The sequence below is a fragment of the Eulemur rufifrons genome, chromosome 7 (assembly GCF_041146395.1).
Source record: "Eulemur rufifrons isolate Redbay chromosome 7, OSU_ERuf_1, whole genome shotgun sequence".
NCBI lineage: Eukaryota > Metazoa > Chordata > Mammalia > Primates > Lemuridae > Eulemur > Eulemur rufifrons.
In genome coordinates, this window is record NC_090989.1 from 106201612 (window position 1) to 106225985 (window position 24374).

General features: G+C 35.2%; 1 protein-coding gene across 38 annotated transcripts in view; it reads right to left on the reverse strand.

Annotated features, from left to right (window-relative positions):
• MBNL1 (muscleblind like splicing regulator 1) overlaps positions 1-24374 on the reverse strand; it is a 193201-nt gene that overhangs the window by 148856 nt on the left and 19971 nt on the right. For 24 of the 38 annotated variants that reach the window (XR_011234044.1, XR_011234046.1, XR_011234041.1 and 21 more), the window contains exon 1: positions 22237-22400. The exons of 7 other annotated variants lie outside the window; for them this stretch is intronic. Coding sequence is in view for 1 of the 31 variants with exons in the window: in XM_069475321.1 (XP_069331422.1) it covers positions 21549-21722 (174 nt within the window). In the remaining 30 variants the exon portion in view is untranslated. Of the gene's footprint in view, positions 1-21548; positions 22401-24374 lie in introns of those variants that run through there. 7 more of the 38 variants (XM_069475322.1, XM_069475319.1, XM_069475315.1 and 4 more) reach the window with 3 other exon arrangements.

Consider the following 24374-nt stretch of genomic DNA (forward strand, 5'->3'; position numbering starts at 1 on the left):
ATTAAAAGATTGTAAGACTACTAGAAGGTAATTATCACAATGAATCGTCGTGCTTTGTACCTAAATAGGCCTTCATCCAGTCCCTACTGCAGTTATCTTCTTAGAGGTTTTCCAGACCATCGTTGAAAGTACCCAACCTTCTGTTCCTCCCAACAGCACCCCTGACTCGATGTGAGAAAAATACATAATATTAGACCTAATACTACCTAGTAGTATGAAGAAAAAAAGCAGAGTAATATTATACACTTATCTCACTGTCTCCTTATCATCTGTCTCTAGGAAAGCAGGCAGTTGTTAAGCTAGTTATTCACTAAATCAGCACCAAACAGTGCCTGGCCCAGAGGAAGCAAACAATTAATGTTTGTGGCATGATTGAATAATTTTCTTAGTATAACTGAATACTAGTTTATAAGTATTTTCTGCAAGTTTACAATGCCTGAGCTATAGGTATACAGTTTAATATACTGGAGATGTCACCTTTATAACTGAATGAAGCAGCAACAAACATTGCTCATTAGAAGGAGAGCATGAGGCAACAAAGTTAAAATAAAACCATATTTAAATACCTACTTGATTGTGAAACTGAGGGAAGATTTTTTTTTAGCCACAGAATAATTCAAAACAACTTTATGTGGTGTTGCAAATTTAAAACATTTAAATGATTATCTGAATTTCTAACAGACCAGTCTTCAGTTTTGACAACAGCTAGAACACTGCATTTTTTTCTGATATTCAAACAGAGTGTTTTAACATTTTCCCCTGTTCTACAAGAAGATATAATAAGATAAAAGTGTAAATGCTACTTTATTGTTCTTCAGAAGAAAACACTAATCCCATTTAGTGTTTTATTTACTCTTATATATTACACAAAGACGTTACCTTGTTAGCCTCAGGTAGTCATATCTAATCTGTCCATATCATTTAATATTTCAAAATAATAAACAGGAAATCAGAACACAGACTATAACAAAGTTGACAATGTTGTTATGTGCTCAAGAGCTAAATAGTAGAAAAATCAAGTCTCACCATTCTGGCAATTTTCAGGAAAAAATGGTACACTGACCCAACCAGAAACTATCAGTGTAAAACTAGCATGACAAAACTGAATGCTAAATGGAATGCAATATACTGTGAAATTGTTATTCCTGTGGCAATGCACTGATTATGGACTTTGATTCCAAAGCTTACTTAAATGACTTTTAGTTTATTTGACATAGTAAAATAAAAATCCAAAATCTTAGTTTTAATATTCAACCTCTGTATCTTCTGAACAGTGTCACCTAGCTTTTTACCGAGGTTTGTGCCCCTCTGCCTAAAATATTTTAAAATACGACCTTCACTGCTTGAAGAATGGTAGCAAATTCATCTCTGCTTCCCTAATGACATTATTGCACAACTCATAAAGTATCAAGTTGATCAACAAGAGAACTAAGAAAATATTCCCACAGCACCCCATGCATCAGTGAAATTTGTTGCATTTGTACTTCTTTGCCCCACTATTCCAACTTTCCTTCTAAGTCAGAAATCATTCTCACAACCAGAAGTCATAAGATCTTCTCCATAATTAACCTATACCTATTGTCTATTTTGGCTGACTCAATTAGGATAAACTATAAAATCAACATGTGAAGAAAGGACTGATATAATTTTAAAAAGTGCCCAAAATATAAAGCATACCCCTATTAGGATCACACTCAATAACAGTTGTCACACTTTCCAGAATTCCTTAAAATTTAATGTGGCAAATGCCCTCAATACTATCCACTAAATCTGAACACCAAAGGTAGATCTTAATAAATACATCTTAAATTTCCAAATCTCTTATTTAAAACCTAGTCTAGTAATCTCAATCAGGAAAATTTTACTAGCTTATTTCTATTGAATATTGAACATAAAGAGTATTCATATATGTATTAATTTTGAACTACATTAACAAACTTCTTTCAAGAAAACATTTACCAATATGTATTTCCAACAACAAGGAATAACATGTTTTTCTATATTCGTTAAGTCTATGCTATATCTTGAAAAGATACTAACCCTAAATCTACATTGTAAATTTCTCTTGTGGGAACACACACAAAAAAGTATGATATGTCTTTTTTCTATAAATGGAAAGAACTTAAAACCTGTCTGTCTCTGCATTTTGAAAATTATTTTCAACCATTCACCCTTATATGGCAGCTAATCAATGGAAACATTTGTAAAATCAGTTTTTCAACTCCTGTTACTTCAAAACAAAGCATTTCATTGCTAAAACAATTACAATATTTGTATTTTCTCATTATTTGCCCAAAAACAGGGTCTGGAAGTTTAAATAAATGCTTTAATTGACAGATTATCTAAATGAACAATATATAGCTTGCCATTATTTTCTTATTAATAAAAAGAAAATGTGTTGTTAAAAGTGTCTTCAGGGCATGTTATATTTGGAAAATCTCTGACAGCACTATGTCATATGATTAAGGGAATGCTTTTTTTACACACTATTTCTACAACTGTCAGAAAATATCCTGCTACCCCCCTCCTTTTTTAGATGTTAATTGACTAAAGGAAATGGTTTCTGACAACTGCTATAAATAATGCAAGGCGTTATCAAACTAGCTAAGGCACAATAGAACTCTGGAAAAGTCTTGTAAGGCCCAAACGTATTTTCCCACGTGGTAATTTCCCCTGAGGCTGGAGCTTCACTTGCAGTCATTTCTGAGTGCTGAGTGGGGAGGCTTCCTGAAGCAGCATGCACTTTCAATTAAAATAACCAATGTAGGTATACATTCTTGTATAATTTTGCCTATGCACATATGTCTTGTTAGAAAATAAAATTACTGTCCCCTCACTTTGCCCTCCTCAAACTCTCTCAGTTATTAAATAACAGTTTACAGAATAAAGTACCTAAGAATGGATTTTTAAAAGACTTAAAATAGTTGGTAGAATGTTGCAGACTGTGAGCATTTCCAATGTTTTTTATTCTCATTGTCACAATGGGATTTTACCATATTGTCAAGAGTATAAATAAAATCACGCTTGTCAGATGAGATCAAAGACTTTATTCTTAGGATTTCATACTTTCCAAGAGTATACATACTGAACTAATACAGGAAGAGTTTGAGATTTGGGTTTTTTTGCTAAATAGAAAAAAATGCACTTTTCTTAATTATTTTAATTGCACATACAGTTCTGTGCATTCTGGAAAAGCTGTAACACACGAGGAAACACAAGAACAGACTACACCCTTTTAATGAGATAAGGATTAACGCTCTATGTGTTTCTATCAACATCATATGCTCCTAAATAGCAATGTCCAGCTTTTCAAGGCAAATCAGAATGCAACGGGAGCTAGCTAATAATCTCAAAAAACTACGGATAGTTTATTAACAGCAACAGTTATTGTTCTGGGATATTGATATTCCAGAAAGATTCTTGGACCACATCAATCAGTCACGTAGGGGTGACTGTTAAAAATATATACTATTCCAGGGATCAACCCTAGACCTACTGAGGATAGAGACCAGGAATCTACGTTTTTACCAAAGTTCCCAGGTTATTTTTAATTCCATTAATTTTTGGCAATCATAATCAACCAAAGCTAAAATACTACTCCCATCAGAGATTTTTTACTGTGCTTTTACTCAATAATTCCCTAAAAATCCAGAATATCTTCTCCAAAAAGATGGCTTGTTTAAAGATTCAGAGACATGCTCTTTGATAATATTCTAACTACTTCAGAAAACTAGCATGCTTGCAAAATGTTATGAAAAGTTCTGTTATTTTTCATTTTGTTTGTTTGAGACAGAGTCTCACTCTGTTGCCCCTGCTAGAGTGCAGTGGCACCATCATAGCTCACTGCAACCTCAAACTCATGGGCTCAAAGTGATCCTCCTGCCTCAGCCTCCCAAGTAGCTACAGGCACACAGCACTATGGCTGGATAATTTTTCTATTTGTTGTAGAAACAGGGTCTTGCTCTTGGTCAGGCTGGTCTTGAACTCCTGATATTCATTATCAATAATGTTATTTTAAATCATACATGCCCCTCCACATCACTCTAAGACACTACTCACCATATACTGCCACTCATCATATCTCAAATCATTTATGTTTAGCCCTACCCAACAGTTCACAATTTAGCAGCAAAAGCTATTTAGTTTGTAAAAAGTCCCCCAGAGGATCTAAAGGAATACCCTGAACCAATGAAAAGAGCAATGATGTAGCAATCACAACTTTCATACAGAACATCTTTGAATTTTCCAATATTTTTATGTTTCACTTCACTCATTAATTAGATTATCAAACAATCCAACAGCCTATCCATTATTGTTATGGGAAAGTTATCTTTTTCACTTAAGGAATTATTTCCTTTGGTAATGTTTGTTTTTGTTATAGTTTGTTTCTCAGTATCAGAAAACTTCTATCAATTCAATTTCCTTACTCATCTTGATCATTATTGTTTCATGTCCCATTAGTTTTTTTAATAGTCCCTGCATTTTTATTAATAAAATTTTCAAACATACAAATAAATTGAAAGAAAATGGTACAATAAATAAAAAAAAAACTTTCCACATTTTCTTATCATTTAAATGTCAAATTAACTATTATATATAATCTTTCACACACATACACACACACAGGAAATGCTTTAGAGACTGTGGCATTTAGGCTCATTATTTCTTGTTTATAATAATAATAATTTATAATAGAAAAATTATTTTGTAAAAAAATAAAAAACAAGATATCTATTCAACCACTAAAATATGACTGAATCAACTGTTAGTATGATAGATAAAATGTGAAATAAGGATTAATACGTATATGTGTGTGTATATGTATGTGTGACTGTGTATCTAAAGAATAAGGAAAAATGTTTACATTGAAACTAGTCAAATAATTTTCTTTATATATAACAAAAACCTAGCCCTTTATTTAAAGTCAAGTAAAACCTCTGTGTTAAAGTTAATGGGGGAAAAAAGATTTAAATAATGCTTTAATCTTCTTGCAATAATAACCATTTTATTTTGGATAAAACTAAAAACTTATGCTCCTTTATTAAGTAACACTCCTTGAAGAAATTAACTTTTGAAAAGTTGGCTGTGCAGATTTCTTTTTGGTTTTTACATAAAATCTGCAAGGTGTTCATTGGTTCTTTAATATAAAAAAAGTTTCTACTGGGGTAGCCAAGTACAGAAATTTATGTTTTTCCTCACAGCTTATACATTCTATTTTTAACAACAACAAATAATATTTTGTATATTGGTATACAATTTATTTTCATCCTAATTTTTGTCATTTGTTCCTCACAACTCTAAGAGATGGTTATATTATCTTGTTCATTTGTGAACAAATAAATTGAGCCTTTCATGGTTGACTGACTTACCAAAGTCCCCTAAACTAACTAAATAGAAGAGCCAGGACCCAAAATCAGGTCCCAATCAGCTTTCAAATGTAAAATTTCATTCACATCATAAGCTGGCAATTTAATATCAAATTTTGTGGAAATGACAACAACAATAAATAAAACAGAAAACAAAAAGCAGAGAAAGATAGGGAATGAAGTGGAATGTATTGCAGGTACCACTACAGCATCACTTGTGGTTTGCTCTGAGTGGGATGTGAGTAAGTGAAGGAGAAAGCCTTGAGTGTTGATTGTGAAGGAGATAAGATGGTCCCCTTTACAGAGCTGAGGGATGGATGCTATGGTTTTTGTATGCCCATTGGATAGACACTGAACGTTAATAATATACACCTACAGATGTGAAAATTCTACCCTACAGCTATCAGTTTCTTCTCAATTAAGATTGTTAATCAGTTTTGAATAGATTACAGAGTTCTAAATACTTAGTAGCTGATTGAAAGATTAATAGTTGAGGACAAGGTCCTTGAGCATGATTTTTTTTGTCTGCCCTCTAAGCAACAGAAGCCTACATTTTCTTCAGAGCTTTTGTAAGATGAGCTAAAAAATGTGTCAGCAGAAAACTTCCATACAGGTAAAATGGAATGCTGCTTTAAAAGTATAAAACTGATATATGCTAAGTGAGTATGCACACAGTAAGGCTGATCTATATCAACCACTAAAACAGTATTTGAAGAGCAGTGAAGGAGGTGGAATAACTGTCTGAAACACTTAGAAGCCATGTAGAGTCAGACTCATTTTTTGACAGCTGATAAAACTATAGAAAAGTTTACCAAAGAGAAAGTGCTGAGGATTTGAAATGGCATAAATGATTTTTTTCTTTTACGTGTACTGAACCTGTTCTCTATTAATATCAGTTACTTTTCGGCATAGAAAACTGGTAAATATTAAGTTGCTCTATAAAATGAAAACCCCAAAGTCAAAACAATAAAAAAAATTACGATTCTGGTTCCACTTCCCCAAAATATCTCCTTTGACAAAAATTGCAGATGTCGGTCCTCTAATTGTACTGCTTTTTTCCCCTCAAAGTTCTCATTCTTTGTTCCGTACTATCCTAGAAATGAAATGTTTCCCTTAAAGAAGTCCAAATACATTCAACACATACAGCAACCTTATTAAATAAACATATTCATCAACAATGAAACACAGGTAAAATATATGTACGGTGATTATTAACTGTTTCTTGATCACCTTCTATATGTAGCCTACATACAGCAGGAGTACATGGATCCAGACTTTGAAGAATATCTTGCTTAATTAGAGACACAAAACCAACATACAAATAACTGTATGTAAAAAAGAAAGTAAGAAGTACACAGTTGAGAGATAATAATACAGCTTGGTAAGTTAAAGGTGAGAGAGGTCAGAGGTGATTTCAAGATAAATAAGACATCTAAGGTTGGCCTGAAAGGATGAGTTTTATTTGGTTAGACAGAGACAAAAAGAGATGGCAATCTAGAGTGCAGAAATATAGACAGTAAAGTTAGGGATGTAGAACATGAACACTGGGGAAACTGATCTGTATGGAGTACTCATATGCAAACAGGGCTGGCAGGAGATGAGGCTGAAACCAAATCAGCAAGGGCCTTAAAGGCCAGGCTAAAGAATTCAGCCTTCACTTCTGAAGTAACTGGAATTCATCCATTCCAGGATTTCACTCAAGGGCAGAGTTAGAATATTTAACTAAACACTGTAATGGCTAAGAATAAAACAGTATATGGGATATGAAAAAAATCTTAGTGAACTCTGGATTTTTCTACTTCCTAAAGCTTCTGTTCAGTTATCAGAAAGCTGAGAGAGAAATTTAGTGCTGAATTTCATCTCAAGTACTTGTTTCATTTTTTTGCCTTCTAATTGATTTGTTATATTTCTTTTTTACTGTCCTATTTGATGTGCACTTTCCTGTTGTAAACTGACACATCCTTTTTTGATGGGGTATACATCACACATAAATAAAAGTAACATTTGTCTTAGTACCAGGTAAGGTTGTAGATGAAATACAAAGTTTCAGAAGAGAAAAAAGAATTTAGAATTCTTAGAATTCACCCACCAAGTACAGCTCATTCGTTTATAAATATTTCAATGAAAGATGGCCACATTGAATTAGAATACCCACTTACTGCAGTTGATAACTGCTCTAAAATCTACAAGCACTGGGTTCAGCAACCTATCTTCTTGCCTGGCTGTCGAGTGTGACCTTCTCTGGGAATCACTGCTCCTACTATGAAGCCAAAATGACCTTCTGAAACTTACGAGGCTTCCAAGGCTGCAGATATTTTCAGCTGTATCAGCCCTGGCTGTCACAGCATTCTGCATGATATTGAGTGGCAAATCTAGAGCCTCCTGTACTAGCCTGACCTTTTAAACTCACAATTTTGCTGCCACTCAAAATTAAGTTTTCTCTTTCTGCATTATTTTGTGATACAGTTTCTCTAGCTTAATTGTAAAGCATTAATTCTAAGCATAAAATGGTATTTTTCTTTACATGAAAATAAACTACTTACCTCATGCATAGTAAACCTAACATTGGTAGATGCTTTAACATAAATATTTACTGGTACCTATAAATATTTTTTTTAATTACTGAAAAGATTACTTAACTTTGTGGCAACAAGACCTAATAAAATGTCATTATTTCTGCCCTGGCTAATTTAAAATTTGAGCGTTGTCTAAATATTATAACTATACCTACTATCTGTTTACATAATATTTACCATTATGTATTCAATGCCTAGCACAGTACCTAGAACATAAAAGACTCACATTAATATTTAAGTGAATGTTGCAGAATCTACCCGTTTAATGTATTTCATTTATCATAGAACTATTGAATTGAAATACAGATGCTTAATTTTCTTGCCAAAAAATTAATACATTAGCATGAAATCTTTAAGTGTGTGCACTCTGTGTGTGTGGGTATGTGTGTGTGTATGTGTGTGTGTAGCTATACATACATATCCATCCCTGACAATTCTTGGTACACTAAGATAAAGTATTTTTCAAATCCAATAATGTCAGATCATTCACAAACAGAAAACTGTTACTGAGTGATTAGGTTAAAATTTAACATCAGTGAAAGATAAGGGAAACTGAAGTCAATTTATTATATTAAGACAGATTAAGATTCTGAATAACAGAATCTATCAACTATTTGATCTCAAGCCTTAGCAATCATTAGAGAGTGGTAATATATCTAAATTTGCATATGTATTTCAGAATCTTTGTTTTTCCTTTGGATTTGTGGCATACTAGGTATAAACAAGTGCCTACTTGTAATCAAGCAGAGAACCATGAAATGATATTAAATACAATATTTCAGAGCAAATTTATAAACTAGCTCATCAGTTGGTGAATGAATCCCTTAGCTTTATACATTTATGCTATTCCATTTTTAGCTATAACTTATATACTTCATAATCCTTTATGGAATGAATATACACGGACATATGTATATAACAAAAATATGTATACACATACACTCACACACAGACATGCTCCAATTACTCTGGTAGGGATATGGAGGGAAGTGAAAAAAGTCAATCAGAAATCTCCAAGTGAATTTAGAACTATTCCATTTTCAATGACATGTTTTCTTATTTTAATGTTAGCAATAGATTTTTATTTTTTAATAAGAAAAATAAGTTTAATTACCCTAATACCTTCAACAATACAGTTGAACAGATTATAAAAGCATTTCCAACACTTCTTAGGCTGTAGATACTTCTTAAAATGTGCCACTTAGTAAGCCATCTCACAGAGCAACTGACACAGTGCTATGTCACTCAGAAGTGACATCAGAAACTTCACAGGTGGTAATGATTTTGAGTCTAAAAGTAGATTTTGCTGATCTTGGCAAGTGCTGGGGCAGAGGGTATTAGGTGTGAGTAGAATTAATACTAACCAAACCACACAGGCAGATTAGGTCATTTGATATATCCCTCTTTTCAAAGCCAGTGAAACTTCAAAGCCTCTTCCATAGTCTCTACTGTTTTATGTCTACAATGCTTCAAGAAAACCTCTTCACATCTTATTTCTTTCATTAAGTATTTCCAGAATTAACTTGGAGTAGGTCTTAAATCTACATTGCTATGAGTATTTGTGTACTTAATTCACACCATACTGATGGAAACAAACAAGCAAATAAACAGCAAAACCCCTGGGTTGAGATCTCAGCTCTCACAGTATCTTACTGTATGACCCTTGAGCAAATTACCTAACCTTAATCCTCTCAAGCCTTGATCTCCCTTATAAGCCAGAGGGATGGCAATGCATAAATCTCACAGCGTTGTGTAAGAACTGTCTATGATTACACATGTAAAAGACTAAGTGCTTACCAAGTAAGCAGCTATTTTTATACTCATCACAATTGCTAATGGTCAGGTCTTTTATTTTTTTGCTTTTATTACTTCATTTATGAATGGATCTTTTTCTCTAGGCCATAAACTTCACACAATCAGAAACCATCTAGTCAATTCTCTTAAAAATTTTAATCAAGATCATATAGTCAAACTGTGCAGTGGGCTTTAAACAAGTATTTATGACTAAAAATGAATGGGAAAAAATAAAATACAACTCTGAGTTTTCTAACCTAGTATGTAGATTAAATCCTGGAAACAAGGAACAAACACTTCCCAGCTGTATGGGGTCTTATAGAATATGCACAGTTGCACTTGAAAGTTTGGAAGCTAGCCTACAAAATGCAGCTTTATTTCCAGCACACAAAGAAAAGCTGGAGGAAAAAGAGCATCGTGTGCGTATCTAAAACCCTTTGTCATTAAAGTTAAATACAGCTCACCTTTCTCTTGTGGATTTTTTTTTTCTGTTAACACAAAAGTTGTAGACTCTGAAACTTGAATGTCAATACTGAGTGTTTTAATCTGCTCCCAATCAGGGAGTTAATATGAGAACGATACAGATGAATTGTAGGTCCCCACCTTTCTCCAAAAGTGGCAACTTCAGACATAAATTAATCTCTTCTGTGTACTCCAGGAAGATCCTATGGTTGGGTCATCCTTATTTATCAAATACTTAAAACAGAAAAATAAATTGTTTACATATTGAGTTACATCATTTTAATAAATTAGGAGTTGATTTTGTCTTTTCTCCAATATATATACAAAGACTCTTTGGTGGCTAAAGAGTTAACATGTCTACTGAATGATTTTAGGCAAATTCCACACTCTGCCCACAAACAGCCTATTCTCGGCTCCTCTGTGCCCACTTTGTTTTGCCCATACATTATTTGTGAATATTTCTATCACTACACTGAAAACTACTTTGAGAACAGGCACATCTCACTCACCTCTTCATCCTCCAAAGGGCATAACACGATATCTAGCACATGGGCACTGCACTCAATAAACAATTGCTAAATAAGAAAGCTCTCTTTTGAAGCCAAAAGCAAAGCAAAGACTCTTCCTTTTTATATAAATAATTTTTTTCTCTAAACAATATATAATTTTATTTGGCATATGTTCTAAATAGCTCTTTGAAGAGAGGAATCTGTTAGCAAAATGACATGTCTCCAATAGAACAAGTCTTCAATTAATAGTTTTTCTTTTAAAGTCACAGGCTATGTTACAGGCATAATCACAGAGCACAGACTGATCTATGAAAATGATGTAACGTGAAAGCATAAAATAACCATACAAGGATGATCTATAAACTCAGGATATGCTCTGGAGTTACCCCTATCATTTCTTAGTGAAAGTTTTACATCATCATATTACTGGTAAGAAAGTACATTGTCTTCAAACTTCACAAAGCTTCCTGTGAGGAGACCCCACAGGGATCCACCTACTGCCAAATGCAAGGTTATAACACATCACAATACTGCAAGCCCTTACCATATCGGCTGAAGACAGGAGGCCTAGATGGTTTTGTTTCTGTTTTTGTTTATACAAATCCAAGAAACAAAGATTATAAGTATTTGTCAAACTATACTTCATTTGTAATCCAACGTCAAAGCACAAAGATGAAAATACATTTGACAGCTTTTTAAATAAAATTTATACTTTCTTGACTTATGTCAGTTGTTGTATGCACGAAGTTTTTAAATTACTCTATCATAAACATGCCACATTCATTCCCAGCAGAATCATAAAGGGGGAAAAAAGAACGCTTGTTTTGAAGCAAGAAAAGACTTGGCTTTGATTCAGTTCAGCTGCTCACAAGCTGTGTGAATTTACGAGAGCAGGTTAATCTCTCTGAGTCTTAGTGTCCTCATCAATATCAAGAGGATGATGATTCCTGCTTCAGAGGCCCATTCACTAATTGTTTATTATCATTACTAGGTTATTTACTTTCTCCAGCCTTTTTCCAAAAAGACTGTAAGCTGGCAGTGCCTCACATAGATGCTCAAATACAGTAGCTATCTTCATTACTTCTGCTTTGTTCTTACTATGTCCCTCCATATTTTGAAAAGAATGCTTAACCTTCAGGCCTATGTCAGGTGCCACCAAATCTATACAGCATGCCCTGGCCATTCAGATCCACAAAGACTTCCTTCTTTGAATTTCCTTCCTTCTTTGAGTTTCTTCCTTTGGTACTCAATTGTGTAGTGCCTTGTATTGTTAACTTCTCATGTCTTTCTCCCAGACTCAAGTGTATGTCAAGAATAGAAACTATGTAATTATACTTTGGATCCTCCTCTACTGACTTACTACAATACTTTGACTCTAAAAGGTATTCAAAATATATTTGTTAATTGATTATTTAGCAGAATACAAAGGATGAATTAATTTCTCTATGCTTTCATTGTTAACATGGTAAAGTAATCTTTTGGGGAAAAGACCTCAGCACTTAGTAAACTTCAATCCATTACTGAGAAATAAGCATAATACTATTCTTCCTCTCCAAATAAAATATTTACTTGTAAAAATCTCAGTCCTCAAAACTGTATTTCTCTGAGAGAGTCATTTATCATATGTAATTTTCAACAGGTGTGGTCCTCTAGAAGGCATTATGCAGAATTCTATTTGAGGTGTGTATTTTTCTAGTGTCAATTACTGTTCTGCACTTTTCAAATTATTTTTTGGAAAGGTCATGCAATGCCTCAGAGAGACTCTACCAAAGATTTTCTTGTATTCCTTGTTGTTCACTTTTGCTATGTTCATCAAATCTCTTAAAGTCTTTTAGATGAAGTAAATAAGACCAAATAAGGCCTAGTGGCCTTATTTGAATGCCATTAAGTTGACAATGCAGTTTTTCCTGAATGTTACGGCAGTGAAACTCAAATAATGGCTCAAAATAATTTGGAGTAAATTTGTCTAGTTAAAATTAGCCCAAGGATAGAATAATAAAGAAGGCAAAGAAGAATTTCTAATTTTAATATTGCTTAATCTTAATTACTTAAAAATAAGCATTTTCTAAGTAACTAAGAAAATAAGTTACTTATTTCTTAGTGATATAACAAAACAGACTTTCACCATACTGTATCTTTATAGTAGAAGCAAAAATTAGGTAAGAAAAAAAAATCTAATAATAGAAAAAGGCATGTACTAAGTGTGGCTTTTGTATAATACTAACACATCCAGGGAAAAAAGGTAAAATAAAATATTGTCAGCATTATTCTCTAGCTTTACATAAACATACTATATTTAAAAACATACAAATAGTTCAACTTCTATATTATTTTTCATGGATATAGATAACCTAAATAAATAACAAGTGGTAAATATTTACAAATAGAATCTTTTCCTTGAAAACTATCTTGATATCATGGGAATTTCTCTCTATATATTAAGATACAATATAAGCTATCATTGCCCTGGCATTTTCTGCCTAAACTATGTTAAACCATTTATTTGCAAAAAGCATGTAAAGACTTTAAGCAAAAAGGCCTACAAGTACTATAATAAAGATTTCTTTTCTATTTGAAATATTACTATCCTCTTAACTCCAGATAACCATTAACCAAATTCAACTGCTTATTTATTCTCATATGTAAATCATTCTGTTTATAAGAGTGACTGATTATTAAGGATTTTTATTTCCACAGAAAAGTGCCGCGGTTATGCTGATACCTTCCCTAAAATAGTAAGGTCTGAGAAGTATAAATGTCAGCCGCATTGAGCACATTGCAAACTTGTTTTATCATGTATCTATCTGCCACCTTGTTTACCACTGAGGATAGGTTACACAGGCATTCTGCATGGACTTTAATAAGGGACCAGACCTGCCTGATGGACACTGAGACATTTCCCAGCCAATAACAAAACACCCCAAAAGATGAAGTTATGTTTCCTGTAGAATTACCAATTTGGGATACAGAATTTGGTGACCTTCTGTAGGTCATCCAATCCTGTGCTTTAAAAGAGTTTGGCACACAAATGAAATATTTTAAGAACGTATCTTCTATTTAATCAAGTTATAACCCCTCATAAAACATAATTTTAAGTGTTTTTATCTTCCTGATATTTTAAAACACAAAACTTTATGCCATCATAGCTCACAAGTAGCAATATCATGAACAGGGACAACATTAAAGTTTTAAATAAGGAATCTTTGACTGATCAAAAGTTTTTAAAATTCATATTGTATTTTTAAAATCATTGTTACTATCTCTATTGCCTTTAATGTCCACATCCAATCAGTTGCTACATCCTACAGACCCTAAGCTTATCACATGTCCCCTAGTATACATGTCTTCCTTTTCATTCTTGGGTCATTCCCCTCATTTAGTCCATCATCTCTATTCTGCAGGACCACAATCTCGTCTTCATTAGGTATGTGTACTATTCTTCACCTATAAAATGTCACCAAAACACAACTCCTACAAAGGTACTTCCCTAACTACCAACTGTGTTTTTATGTGCCCCACCATGTATTAAACTTCCTACCCACTCCTCGATGACCTCCAAAGTGTAGCACCAATCTCCCGTTCCCAACTGATTCCTCATTTCTTCCTATCCTATTGACAGCTCCCCCAATGCTTTCTCTCTTTGTCCTCATTTACTTTCTACCCATCCTTCTAGAGTCTTCTCAAATGTGGTACAAAGTGCAACTCTTCTGAATTATTACAAATGTTTATGGTCTCAATCTCCTATCAGCACTCAATACAAATATTTTTTAAATCTGTTTTTATTCTTTTACTCAAGAGTATGGGTTATAAAACTGGACTACCTTGGTTCAACTCCTTGTTCTGCTACTTACTAGTTAAGTACTCTTGCACAATTATCTGTGCCTTAGTTTCCCCATCTGTGAAACAGGGATATTTAATAGTACCTATCTCATAGAGTTGTGCTGAGAAATACAATAATCAATTCACAAACCTTAGCCCAGCACATACTGTTCAAAAATGTTAGTAATCATTCTGGTAGCTATTATTCTCATCACTATTCTTTATATATCATTGGAGGCAAGACAAAAACTTGGTTAAAAACATGAACATTGGAATACAGAAAGTAAGCCTCATAGCTCTGAAAATGACAAAAAAAAGTTCTAGTCATGCTATTTAATCTTTAAGACAAAGGTCATAAGGCCTATTTTACAGTTCTAGAAAAGATTAAATGAGATATTTTATTTAAAAAATGTATAACAAGTAGCAACTTCCATTATTTTAATACTATTTACATGTTTATAATTTTATAGAGTTAGAAACTAACGCATAAAAAGAGTAAATGGTTTTTCCCAAAATCTGTCAATTCCTTTCAAGACAAAAAATGCAATAAATATATTTAAAAAGATCAAAATATCGATATCACCTATTTCATTTACAAAGGAGTTCCTCTTTTTCAAAACATATTATCCCCCAATGAGGTCTGCTTTTGTTATTCTACATGCACTAGAAGAAACATTAGACTTTCAAAACAAATTTAGACATGATGTTTCCAGGAACTGGTGTTGTATGTTTTCATAACTTGGCTTTTTGAAACCAAAATTTAGTAAATAGAAATATTAATAAGTGGGCCTTTGGTAGAGGAATACTGAATTGCAAGTCTAGCCAATGGCTCAGAGCTATTCCCACCAACTTTTCCCCACAGCATGGCCTATGCCCTCCTATCCTTTTTATCTGTCACCTAGCATAACTATCCTCTCCTCCTTTCCTCCCTATCCACCCACATGGGGTGCTATTAATAAAATGCCATTGTAAAGGTAATTCTTTACTTGCTCCTAGATAAGACAGAAACAAATGCTATTGTATCATTTTTCTATCAGCAACAATGCTGATACATTATTGGATATATGATTGCAATTTCTGGATACAATAAGCTGTGAAAGGTTTGTAGCCTGTAATACTGAGTCAAGTTCAGAAAATATCTTTGATAATATTCTAAATATGAATATGAACTGCTTATAGCCTTATTTTGGCATCCTTGCTATTTAACATACTACAAGCTAATGGCACCTATTGACTACTAAACTGTAGCCTTTTACTGTTTATATTTTCTCACACACTGCATATAGTATTGTTACCATACTTTTTAGAATTTTCTGTAAGAATCTATTCAGCCACAATCATTGGACACAGGTGTCAACATGCAGGGATTTTTAAGTATGGATATTATAGACAGATGTTAGCATACTTTGCAGACTAGGTCCTTAAAATAGTATACATTTTTTTTTTGAAACCCACAAAATCATATTCATAATTATAACACTTCTACCAGTGCCGAAAACCATCAGCTATACCTTCTGGTGGTTTTTGTTCATTTTTCTTTTATTCAGAGTCATATTAAATAAGATACTCTGGCTGTTTCTCATTAAATCTCCTTTCTAACATATATTTCTTTCATTGCTGTTAATTATGTATTATACGTTTCTTCTCCCAAAATGAAATCACTGTTTTTGTATTTTTCCACTGCTTAACTTTAATATATAGATTTTTAGCATATATTAAAGTTGTACTGAAGTTGTAATTATAACCTAACTGTCACTCTGCTTTCAATCTAGCTTTCTCTCGGGGAAATTCTCTACAACCAGTATTCATCTCAGTTACCTACTTTGGTTTTCCAATACATTTGTAACTATTTAGTGTCTGCAAAAGCTGTTATTTTATGGTATCCAACAATAAAACTAATAATAAAAATCTATAACTGTTATAGTAAAAGGACATTTGGAAACAAATATATTTCTCCTAGAACTAAATAAATGAACTAGAACATGTACAAAAATTACGTATCTGGATGTTAAATATACACATGGAAAATATGGAACCATTAATAAATAGAGATGATTAATGCCACTTTAACAGAATAATATTTTGGTATGGTTGAAAGAATAAAGAAGACCTTTTGCTTCCTATTATAATTCATGTTAGGACTGTTCCCTTCATTACATGTATATGGGTTAGAGCTACATTAAGATTTGCCTTTCCTTTATCTGAACTTTCATACCATGTTACCTAGCCATTGCTTAAGAAATATCACTTTGTACTTTACAGTTACTTTCAAAGCTCTTCTTTTCCCTATCTTATTGTCATTTCTTTGAAGACAAGGTATATCTTGATTAAATTTGGTGGAGTTCACTGAGCCTAGTGTGGTATTTTTGCCGCAATATGTATTCACCTATAAATCAACTTTACATGATAAAATAATATTTCAAATCAGCAATGTAATGTTTATTTCATAGGATTAAACTTGTTCCCATAATCCTACAATCTTGTTAGCTCTTTAAAACAAGGTTATTTTTAGTTAATAGCTTCCAAACTTTTAAAAATGAAAATGTAGAGAAAATCCAATGTCAAATATAAATTTTTTAAAAACTACTTCAGAGAAAGAAATCTCTTCATTTTGTAACTTTAGCTAAAGAGGGACTGAACTAGAGTCCCTCTTTAGAGTCCATCAGAATGGACATCAGCAGTGGTCTCTGGACTTCATAGCTACCACAGTTATTTTAAATAATATGATGATATTTAACACCCAGGTGATACGAATAAATTGACATTGTCTTGGGAAAAGTATATCTTCATGTATGTATCTGCATACAAACTGTATACACGCTTCATAGAAGCATGTATTTTGTGTACCTTTATCAACTATTATTCAACTTTTTGGATATATAAAAAATATATCTCTCAATTTCTTAAAAGAATTTCAAAAGAGATGACAGTTTTTCCAGTGGAGCATACATACTACTTGAAGTATATTATTTCAGAAACATCTTCACTTTTTTGGAATAACTGAACTCAGGAAAAAAGTAATTCTCTACTCTGTCCAATATGGCTACATTTCATTTGGAGATTAATATATCCTGAATTGTTTCAACAAAGGATAATCATAGAAACCTAGAGTAAGACCTCAAAAATAGTGGGAAATGTAGTGAACACATAATGCTGAATACTCCAACACAAATCTTTCAAAGATTCTTTATTTTTACAGATGTCAAAGGCACATATAATCAGATGCCTCTCTAAGAACATGAACTATTATCTGAAAGAGATGTACTGGATATATTAAAAACAAAACACTAATAATATGTAGAAAACTGTAAACATAAATTTGCTATGTTTTTTTCTGAAGGATATATCTGCAATGCTTATATAAATGTACATTTTTACAATATGAAAAACGCTACATAACAACCAATTTCCCTACCTCAAACTTAAAAATATAAAATGCCTAGAGACATTTAATGCCATATGTCAATATGTCAATAGTTCTTCATGAATCCTCTGCTTTGCAATCAATAATTCTCCAACCATTAGTGAATATGCTCCATGACTCATCAGAAACAATATACAAAGTTAATAGGGATCACTCTTCCCCTCACCCTCCACACACACGTTGACACTAATGGAAGCTATGCCTCACATAGTGGAAGACAGATTCAAGATGGCACCAAGCCGAGAGGCAACTCTTCCTAAGGCTTTATATACAATCTGTCCACCTCCCCCCAAAGAACCCACTTCATCCATCTTATATCTTTGGCATCTTTCAAGATAATAATAGTAAGCATACTTTATATGGTTAGAAAAGAACCACATTTTTTCGGCTTAACACTCACTGTGCATGGCAAAATGTACTTCAGTTATGAAAATATCTAAAAGGAATGTTTCTAGGACCTATGCCATTGTGCTTTGTTTACCAGTCAGATGCTTTCTCAAGAATGTGTTCAAATTATAAAGACGATGTCTCTGCGTATATAAATTCTTCAAAGCCCATAACATTACCACAGAAATGCATTTTACCTTTCCTAACATTCAAAACAATGCCTACTGTCTGCTGGTAAAAAAAAATCTTTTTTTCTCATGAATTCATTAATCTTTTATTAACATTTGGTCAGGAGTTTGTTTGGGTTTATTTGGTGTCTTATTTTCTAAGGAAGGAAAGTTACCACAAAAGAAAACACATATTAAGCATTTGAAGATAATTGCTATTTACTAAAAACTCTATTTTAAAATAAATTTTAGTGACTCGTTTGTGTTTGGTAACTTCAGGACAATGATAAGTATAGTGTCTCTAAAATGCTTCTAAGTAACAATCATACTCTATTCTGGCCTTTGAGAGGTGTTAAGACTCATCCTTTAATTATAAGCCTTTTCTCTGCTATTACTACCTCACCATTAAATCTCTAAACTAAATAGTAGTTTTGAGGAAATAAAAATAGATGTTAGGTGGTATGTTTTCTCAAATTTTGGTTACAATGGATAAGAAAGACAAGGTATTTCTATATATAATAAACAACTTTATCTTGTACAAATAAAAGTCAATTTTATTGTTTTGACCAGCAAACTCTTTAAGCTTTCTCCTAGAATACCCTTTTCCTGCTTTATTCTAGAACAATATAAATATGCCCAATACAAATATGATGTTAGCCACATTTGTTATATTAAGTTTTCTTAGAGCCACAGTAAAAAAAGTAAAAAGAAACAGGTGAGGTTAATCTAACAAGATAGTCTATTGAAACCCATTTATCCAAAATACTATCATTAAAACATATAATCAATGTAAAAAATATTAATCAGATATTTTACATTCTTTCCCTCATATAAAGTTTTCAAAATTCAGTAGTATTTTACACATGGAGCAAATCTCAATCCGGACTAGTCACATTTTAAGTGCTCAATAGCCACATGTGGCTGGTAGCTACTGTAGTGGACAGCACATTCTAGATTTCCAAAAACATTAAGCTTTTAGCCCTAAAAGGTCAGACACTTTAAAATCTTCCTATGAATCATTCTCTATGATCTATATTGCTGTTGGGATTTTATATTAAACCAATCATTTAGTGAACATATTTCACTTCTATCCTTTACTCCTGTGACCCTCATATCTACCGCCCACCCTGATGCCTTTTTTCTTGGAGAATAAAAAAATCCAATCACCTATTCTTTTCAGCTTCTTTTAAGCAAGAGCTGAGATGCTCTCTAATCTGCGCATCTTCTATCGCCAAGCAGAAAGCCAGAAGGTGTAGCAAGGCTATTTATTCTCTGTTTCCATAAATAGCAATATCAAATACAGGCCTAATGTATAGGAACAATGACAAATGCAAGGACATTCTTTTTCTTTCTTTCTTTCTTTCTTTTTTTTTTTTTACTTACAATGAAGATAGAAAATTTTATATAATAAAGTAACACACCCTTCCTCAATGAGAGATATGATTTTACCCTTTTTTTCCCCTAGGAGAAATTTTGGAATAGTCTGTTCTTGTTCTGGAACAAAACCCAGTGTTTCATTTCATAGGAATTCTGTGCCCAGAGGAAGAACAGAATGTTGGGATCAAAATTTAATGAATTCAACTTGGAGTCTAACTTTGCTTCAAATGTGGAAAAGTAAACATAGGCAATAATATCTCAAACCATATAACACTTTGGTTTCTCTTTTGGCATGACTGCATAGAATATACTTGATGTGTATCAACACACAAATTTGTTCTTAGCTGCATGAGGAAAAAATTAAACTAGGTACATGTGAGGCTTTTCTGAGTCTCTCAGTAATAATAAAACCTCATTATTATGTCTTAAGTGACACTATAATTATAGAGGGATGAACAGGTTTTCTGGTGCTGACCCAACCTGTTCTTTAAAACACAAAAGGCAATTTTTGTAGTCTTCAGTGAAGAAACCCCCTATTAAACAAATAAAACTAAAAACTACGCCTACATTTTGAAAGAAAACCTAACAACACAGTAATCAAAAAAAAAAAAAAATGTAACCCCCATGCAAATACGCAAAACAGATGAAAACTGGAACAATGTAGGTTTCCTAAAAAACAGTTTTGAGCAGTAGTTGTCATCAACTTTAAGAAAGCAAAGATACAAGTGACAGCAATGTTCTTTCTCAGGCTACAAAATAACTTATTCAGTGTCTCTAGCTATAATTCTACATCGAAGACTTTCTAAGTATTGAACTAAATATTCTTAGGATGAATTTTACAGTCGTTCAACTTTCATTTTTTTTGTCTGGGTGATATTTTATCTAAACAGCAAGACAAGGAGAAACACCAACGCTCTTTGGAGCCCACATAGAGAGATAACTATGGAGTAGATCACTTAATGCTGGTATAGAATAGTTATGTCCTAAATGCCCTGTATGTATAAACAAACGCTGTGTTCAAACCCAGGAGGGAGGAACACAGTGTCCACTGGTGTAGCATTTCGAGGCATGTTGTAGAGGGCCCACAAATCTAAAAGCATTAATTATGATCTCTCTCTTGGTGTATTAGTTTGTTGAAGAAATTTCTCAGAGTATGGCAATTCACCATCCATTTACTATTGCTTGTGCCCGGGCTAGTGGGCAAACAGGGTAAAGACAGTGGCCATGACCTTTCTGGCAGCTTCTTAACTCAATTTTAATCCTGGGGAGGTAGACTCCACGGAAGTACACCACAGAATCCCAGCAGCTACATATTCTCCGGGCCCCAGAGAGACTTAAGAGCACAATCACTCTTGTAGCAACACCCCTGTAGTTGTAAAGTGCTGTGAGAGGTGAAAGCATAAGCTCCACCATATACCTGCTCGTGTTACAGGCTCTGGAATCAAAGTATTCTCACATGACACATTACTACCAATAACAGATTCCGGCTCCGTTTAAAAAAAAAAAAAAAAAAAAGTGGCGTGTAAGGGGGGGGAGCTACATATTTGTCCTGCTTTTGTCTAAAAACCAGAACCCAAGTACTAAACTACTTTTCATTCTTTTCAACCTTTCATGAAAGCAATTCAATCAACCAACTGCGGCTCCACCCAGAGAGCTTCTATACTTACTTTTCTTACAGTTTTTGAGTGACGCACTACAAAACGATGAAGAAAAAAAAAACCAAGAAGAAGAAGAAGAAACCCTCTCATGCAGGGCGTCTTCCGCCCTGTAAACTTGGCAAAAGGCAAACTGGACTGAAATACAGCACTCTCCATATAAGGCAGCCCAGCTAAACATGTCATGCGTAATTTACGGGTAGCAGACAGAGAATTAACCTTTGCGTGCACATATTCGTCCCAGATGAAACCCGGGCAGGATAGCAGCCCCGGGGAGAGGGATGCGGGAGCCGCTCGGAGGAGCCGCGCGCCGCCCGCTCGGGATGGGCTCGCACCTTCCCCCGACAAAGGTCATTAAGTTGTGAGTACACTTCCACGCACCTGTTTCTCTTCTCTCCCCCTCCTCCTTTCTCGGTCTCCCTAGGCTGCCAAGCCGTAAGCCGGCTGAGCCTGACAGTGTCCGCAGCGCCCGAGGCGGGGACCGGCCGCCGGAGCCGCGCCGCAGCCGCAGCCTCGCTCCCCCGGAGCGCGAGGTGGAGCGAGAGAGCAGCCCTCAGCCGCGGGGAGCCTCCCCCGCCCGGCGCGGCGGCCGGCGAGCCCCTCCCGTCGCTCCCTCCTCCAGCCACGGGCAGCCCCGAAAGAGTCCGAACAATGAGGAGCGGCGGAGCAGCCGCAGGAAACTGTAAAAACGCAAACTTACCTCTCACATTTTTTTTCAGAGGCGGCCCGACTGTCGACCGAGGGCCCAAGGCATTGTGGGAGTCATGATTCCAAGATGCCCGCGATGGAAAATGGAATTTGTCAGCTCCTCGTCACGGGAGCATCGTGAGCGCCACAACTCATTCAGCTGCAGTGAAAAGACTGTTGCATGTCGCTGTGCAGCCTCTTATCGCCGAGGTCTGGTTTCCGCTGCTGCTGCGCGGCCCCTCCCCCGCCCGCCCAGCCCCACCAGGAAGCCCGGGGCGGACTCGTCGAGCTCCAGAACGCACGCGGCGAAGAAAAAACGCTCTTCAACTTTCCGCCGGCGCCCTCCCGCTCCTACCCTGGCGGCACGGTCGCCCCTCAGCCGAACAAAGTCTGCAAGGGCTGGTCATTGCCGCTCGCCCGGCGGCGCCCAGAGCAAATGGAAGCCAGAGCCGGCGCTGGCGCCGTGTATCCCCTCAAGCTCCCGTTGGTATCTTCCATCTTATGCGTCCAACATTATAACCTCGCAGCTATAGTGCAGATGGGACGCAGCCCGCTGCTTCCTGCTCCTCCGGACTGTCGGCGCCCCAGTAGGTTGGTTTTGAAAGAGGCCCTTGGATGGAACTTTGCGAGGAAACCGGCAAGGTTAGACTGAAGGTTAGAATCAGATTAGACTAAAACCCTAGGGTCTGATGCGGCTGCCGCCTTAAAATGCGCCACACAGTTTTTGAACCTGGAGGGCTAACGGGCGGGAAAACCATCTGCAAGACTGCCAGTGTGTGTATTTCTCAAGTAACAGGGTGTCTACAGTTTTGGAATTCCTTGATAAAATGATTGTCACACAAACACATACCAGCTTCCTTTCTAGTTTGAAGATAATATTTGGAATTTAAAAAACCCTCTATTGCCAATCTGCATTATGTGATTTATAGAAAGCAAAGTTCCTTCTTTACAATAAAATATTATTTTCTGAACTACTGGAATATTCCTGGGCATATAAGCCGTTTTATCGCAGGAACAAGTAAGCCACAGCCCCAAATCATAATTCCCTGGGTGCTACAAGATGTTATTTGGCTTCACCTTGGATGGAAAGAATCCTGAGCTTCTGTGATGTAATAAAGTTTTGGAGGTTTGGGTGCAGGATTTCCTTTGCATTTAAGGAATTTTGATAACTTGTTCAAGGATGATTCTAATTAAAAAACGTTTGTTCCATGTTTTTGACCTAATTTGGGACAAGATGCTGGATATGGTATAATGGTCTTTCTGCAGATTTGTTAGATTGTGTTAGGGTGGAGCTGGCTTGAGAAGGGAAAACATCAAAAAGATACTAAAGTACAAAAATACCTTCCAGGGGCACTAATAACAGACTTGAGTTCTTGACCTTTGGCTAGATCTACGAAATACTGAGTTAATATTGTTCACTGATCCCTTCCAGAACTAATTAATTAATTAATTAATTAAATGGCACCACTTCTCAGTGTTAATCACTAAAAAGTACCTAAGTACCCAAACAGCTGAAGCAAATTAAAAGGACACTGACACTTTCTCGGGAGAGAACAGGGATGAGTACTTTTTTTTTTTTTTGGTAGAGACAGAATCTCGCTATGTTGCTCAGGCTGGTCTCCAACTCCCTGCCTCAAGCAATCTTCCCTTCTTGACCTCCCAAAGTGCTAGGATTGCAGGTGTGAGCCACCATGCCCCAGCCAAGGAATGGGTACTTTCTATCTGCCACTTACTAATTACTGAAGCAATGAGGACTTCCTTTCTTCTTATTCAGCATTCATTTCAACAGCTACATCTAGTGCCTACTACTATGCCAGCAAGGCAAGAATGGATAAGTCAGAGTCCTGTACTCAAGGAAGATACATCTGCTAGGGAAGAAACACATAAACCAATTAATTCAGCCTGAGGGATGAGTGGCAGAATGGTGGAGGCAATCCCATGAGAGGCCTGAGAAGGGTCAGGGAAGGCTTCCTGGAGGAATAATATTTAACTGGTGCCTTGAAAGGTGCGTAGAAGTTAGGAAGATAAAAAAAGGGAGTTGAGTCCAGGTGGAGTGGAGAAAAGAAAAGGGCATGTACAAGGGACCTGCCAGCCTTTCTGTGAGAAGTAAGGGAAGGGGAATGCAGGGGAGTGGCAGGAGATGAGGCTTAT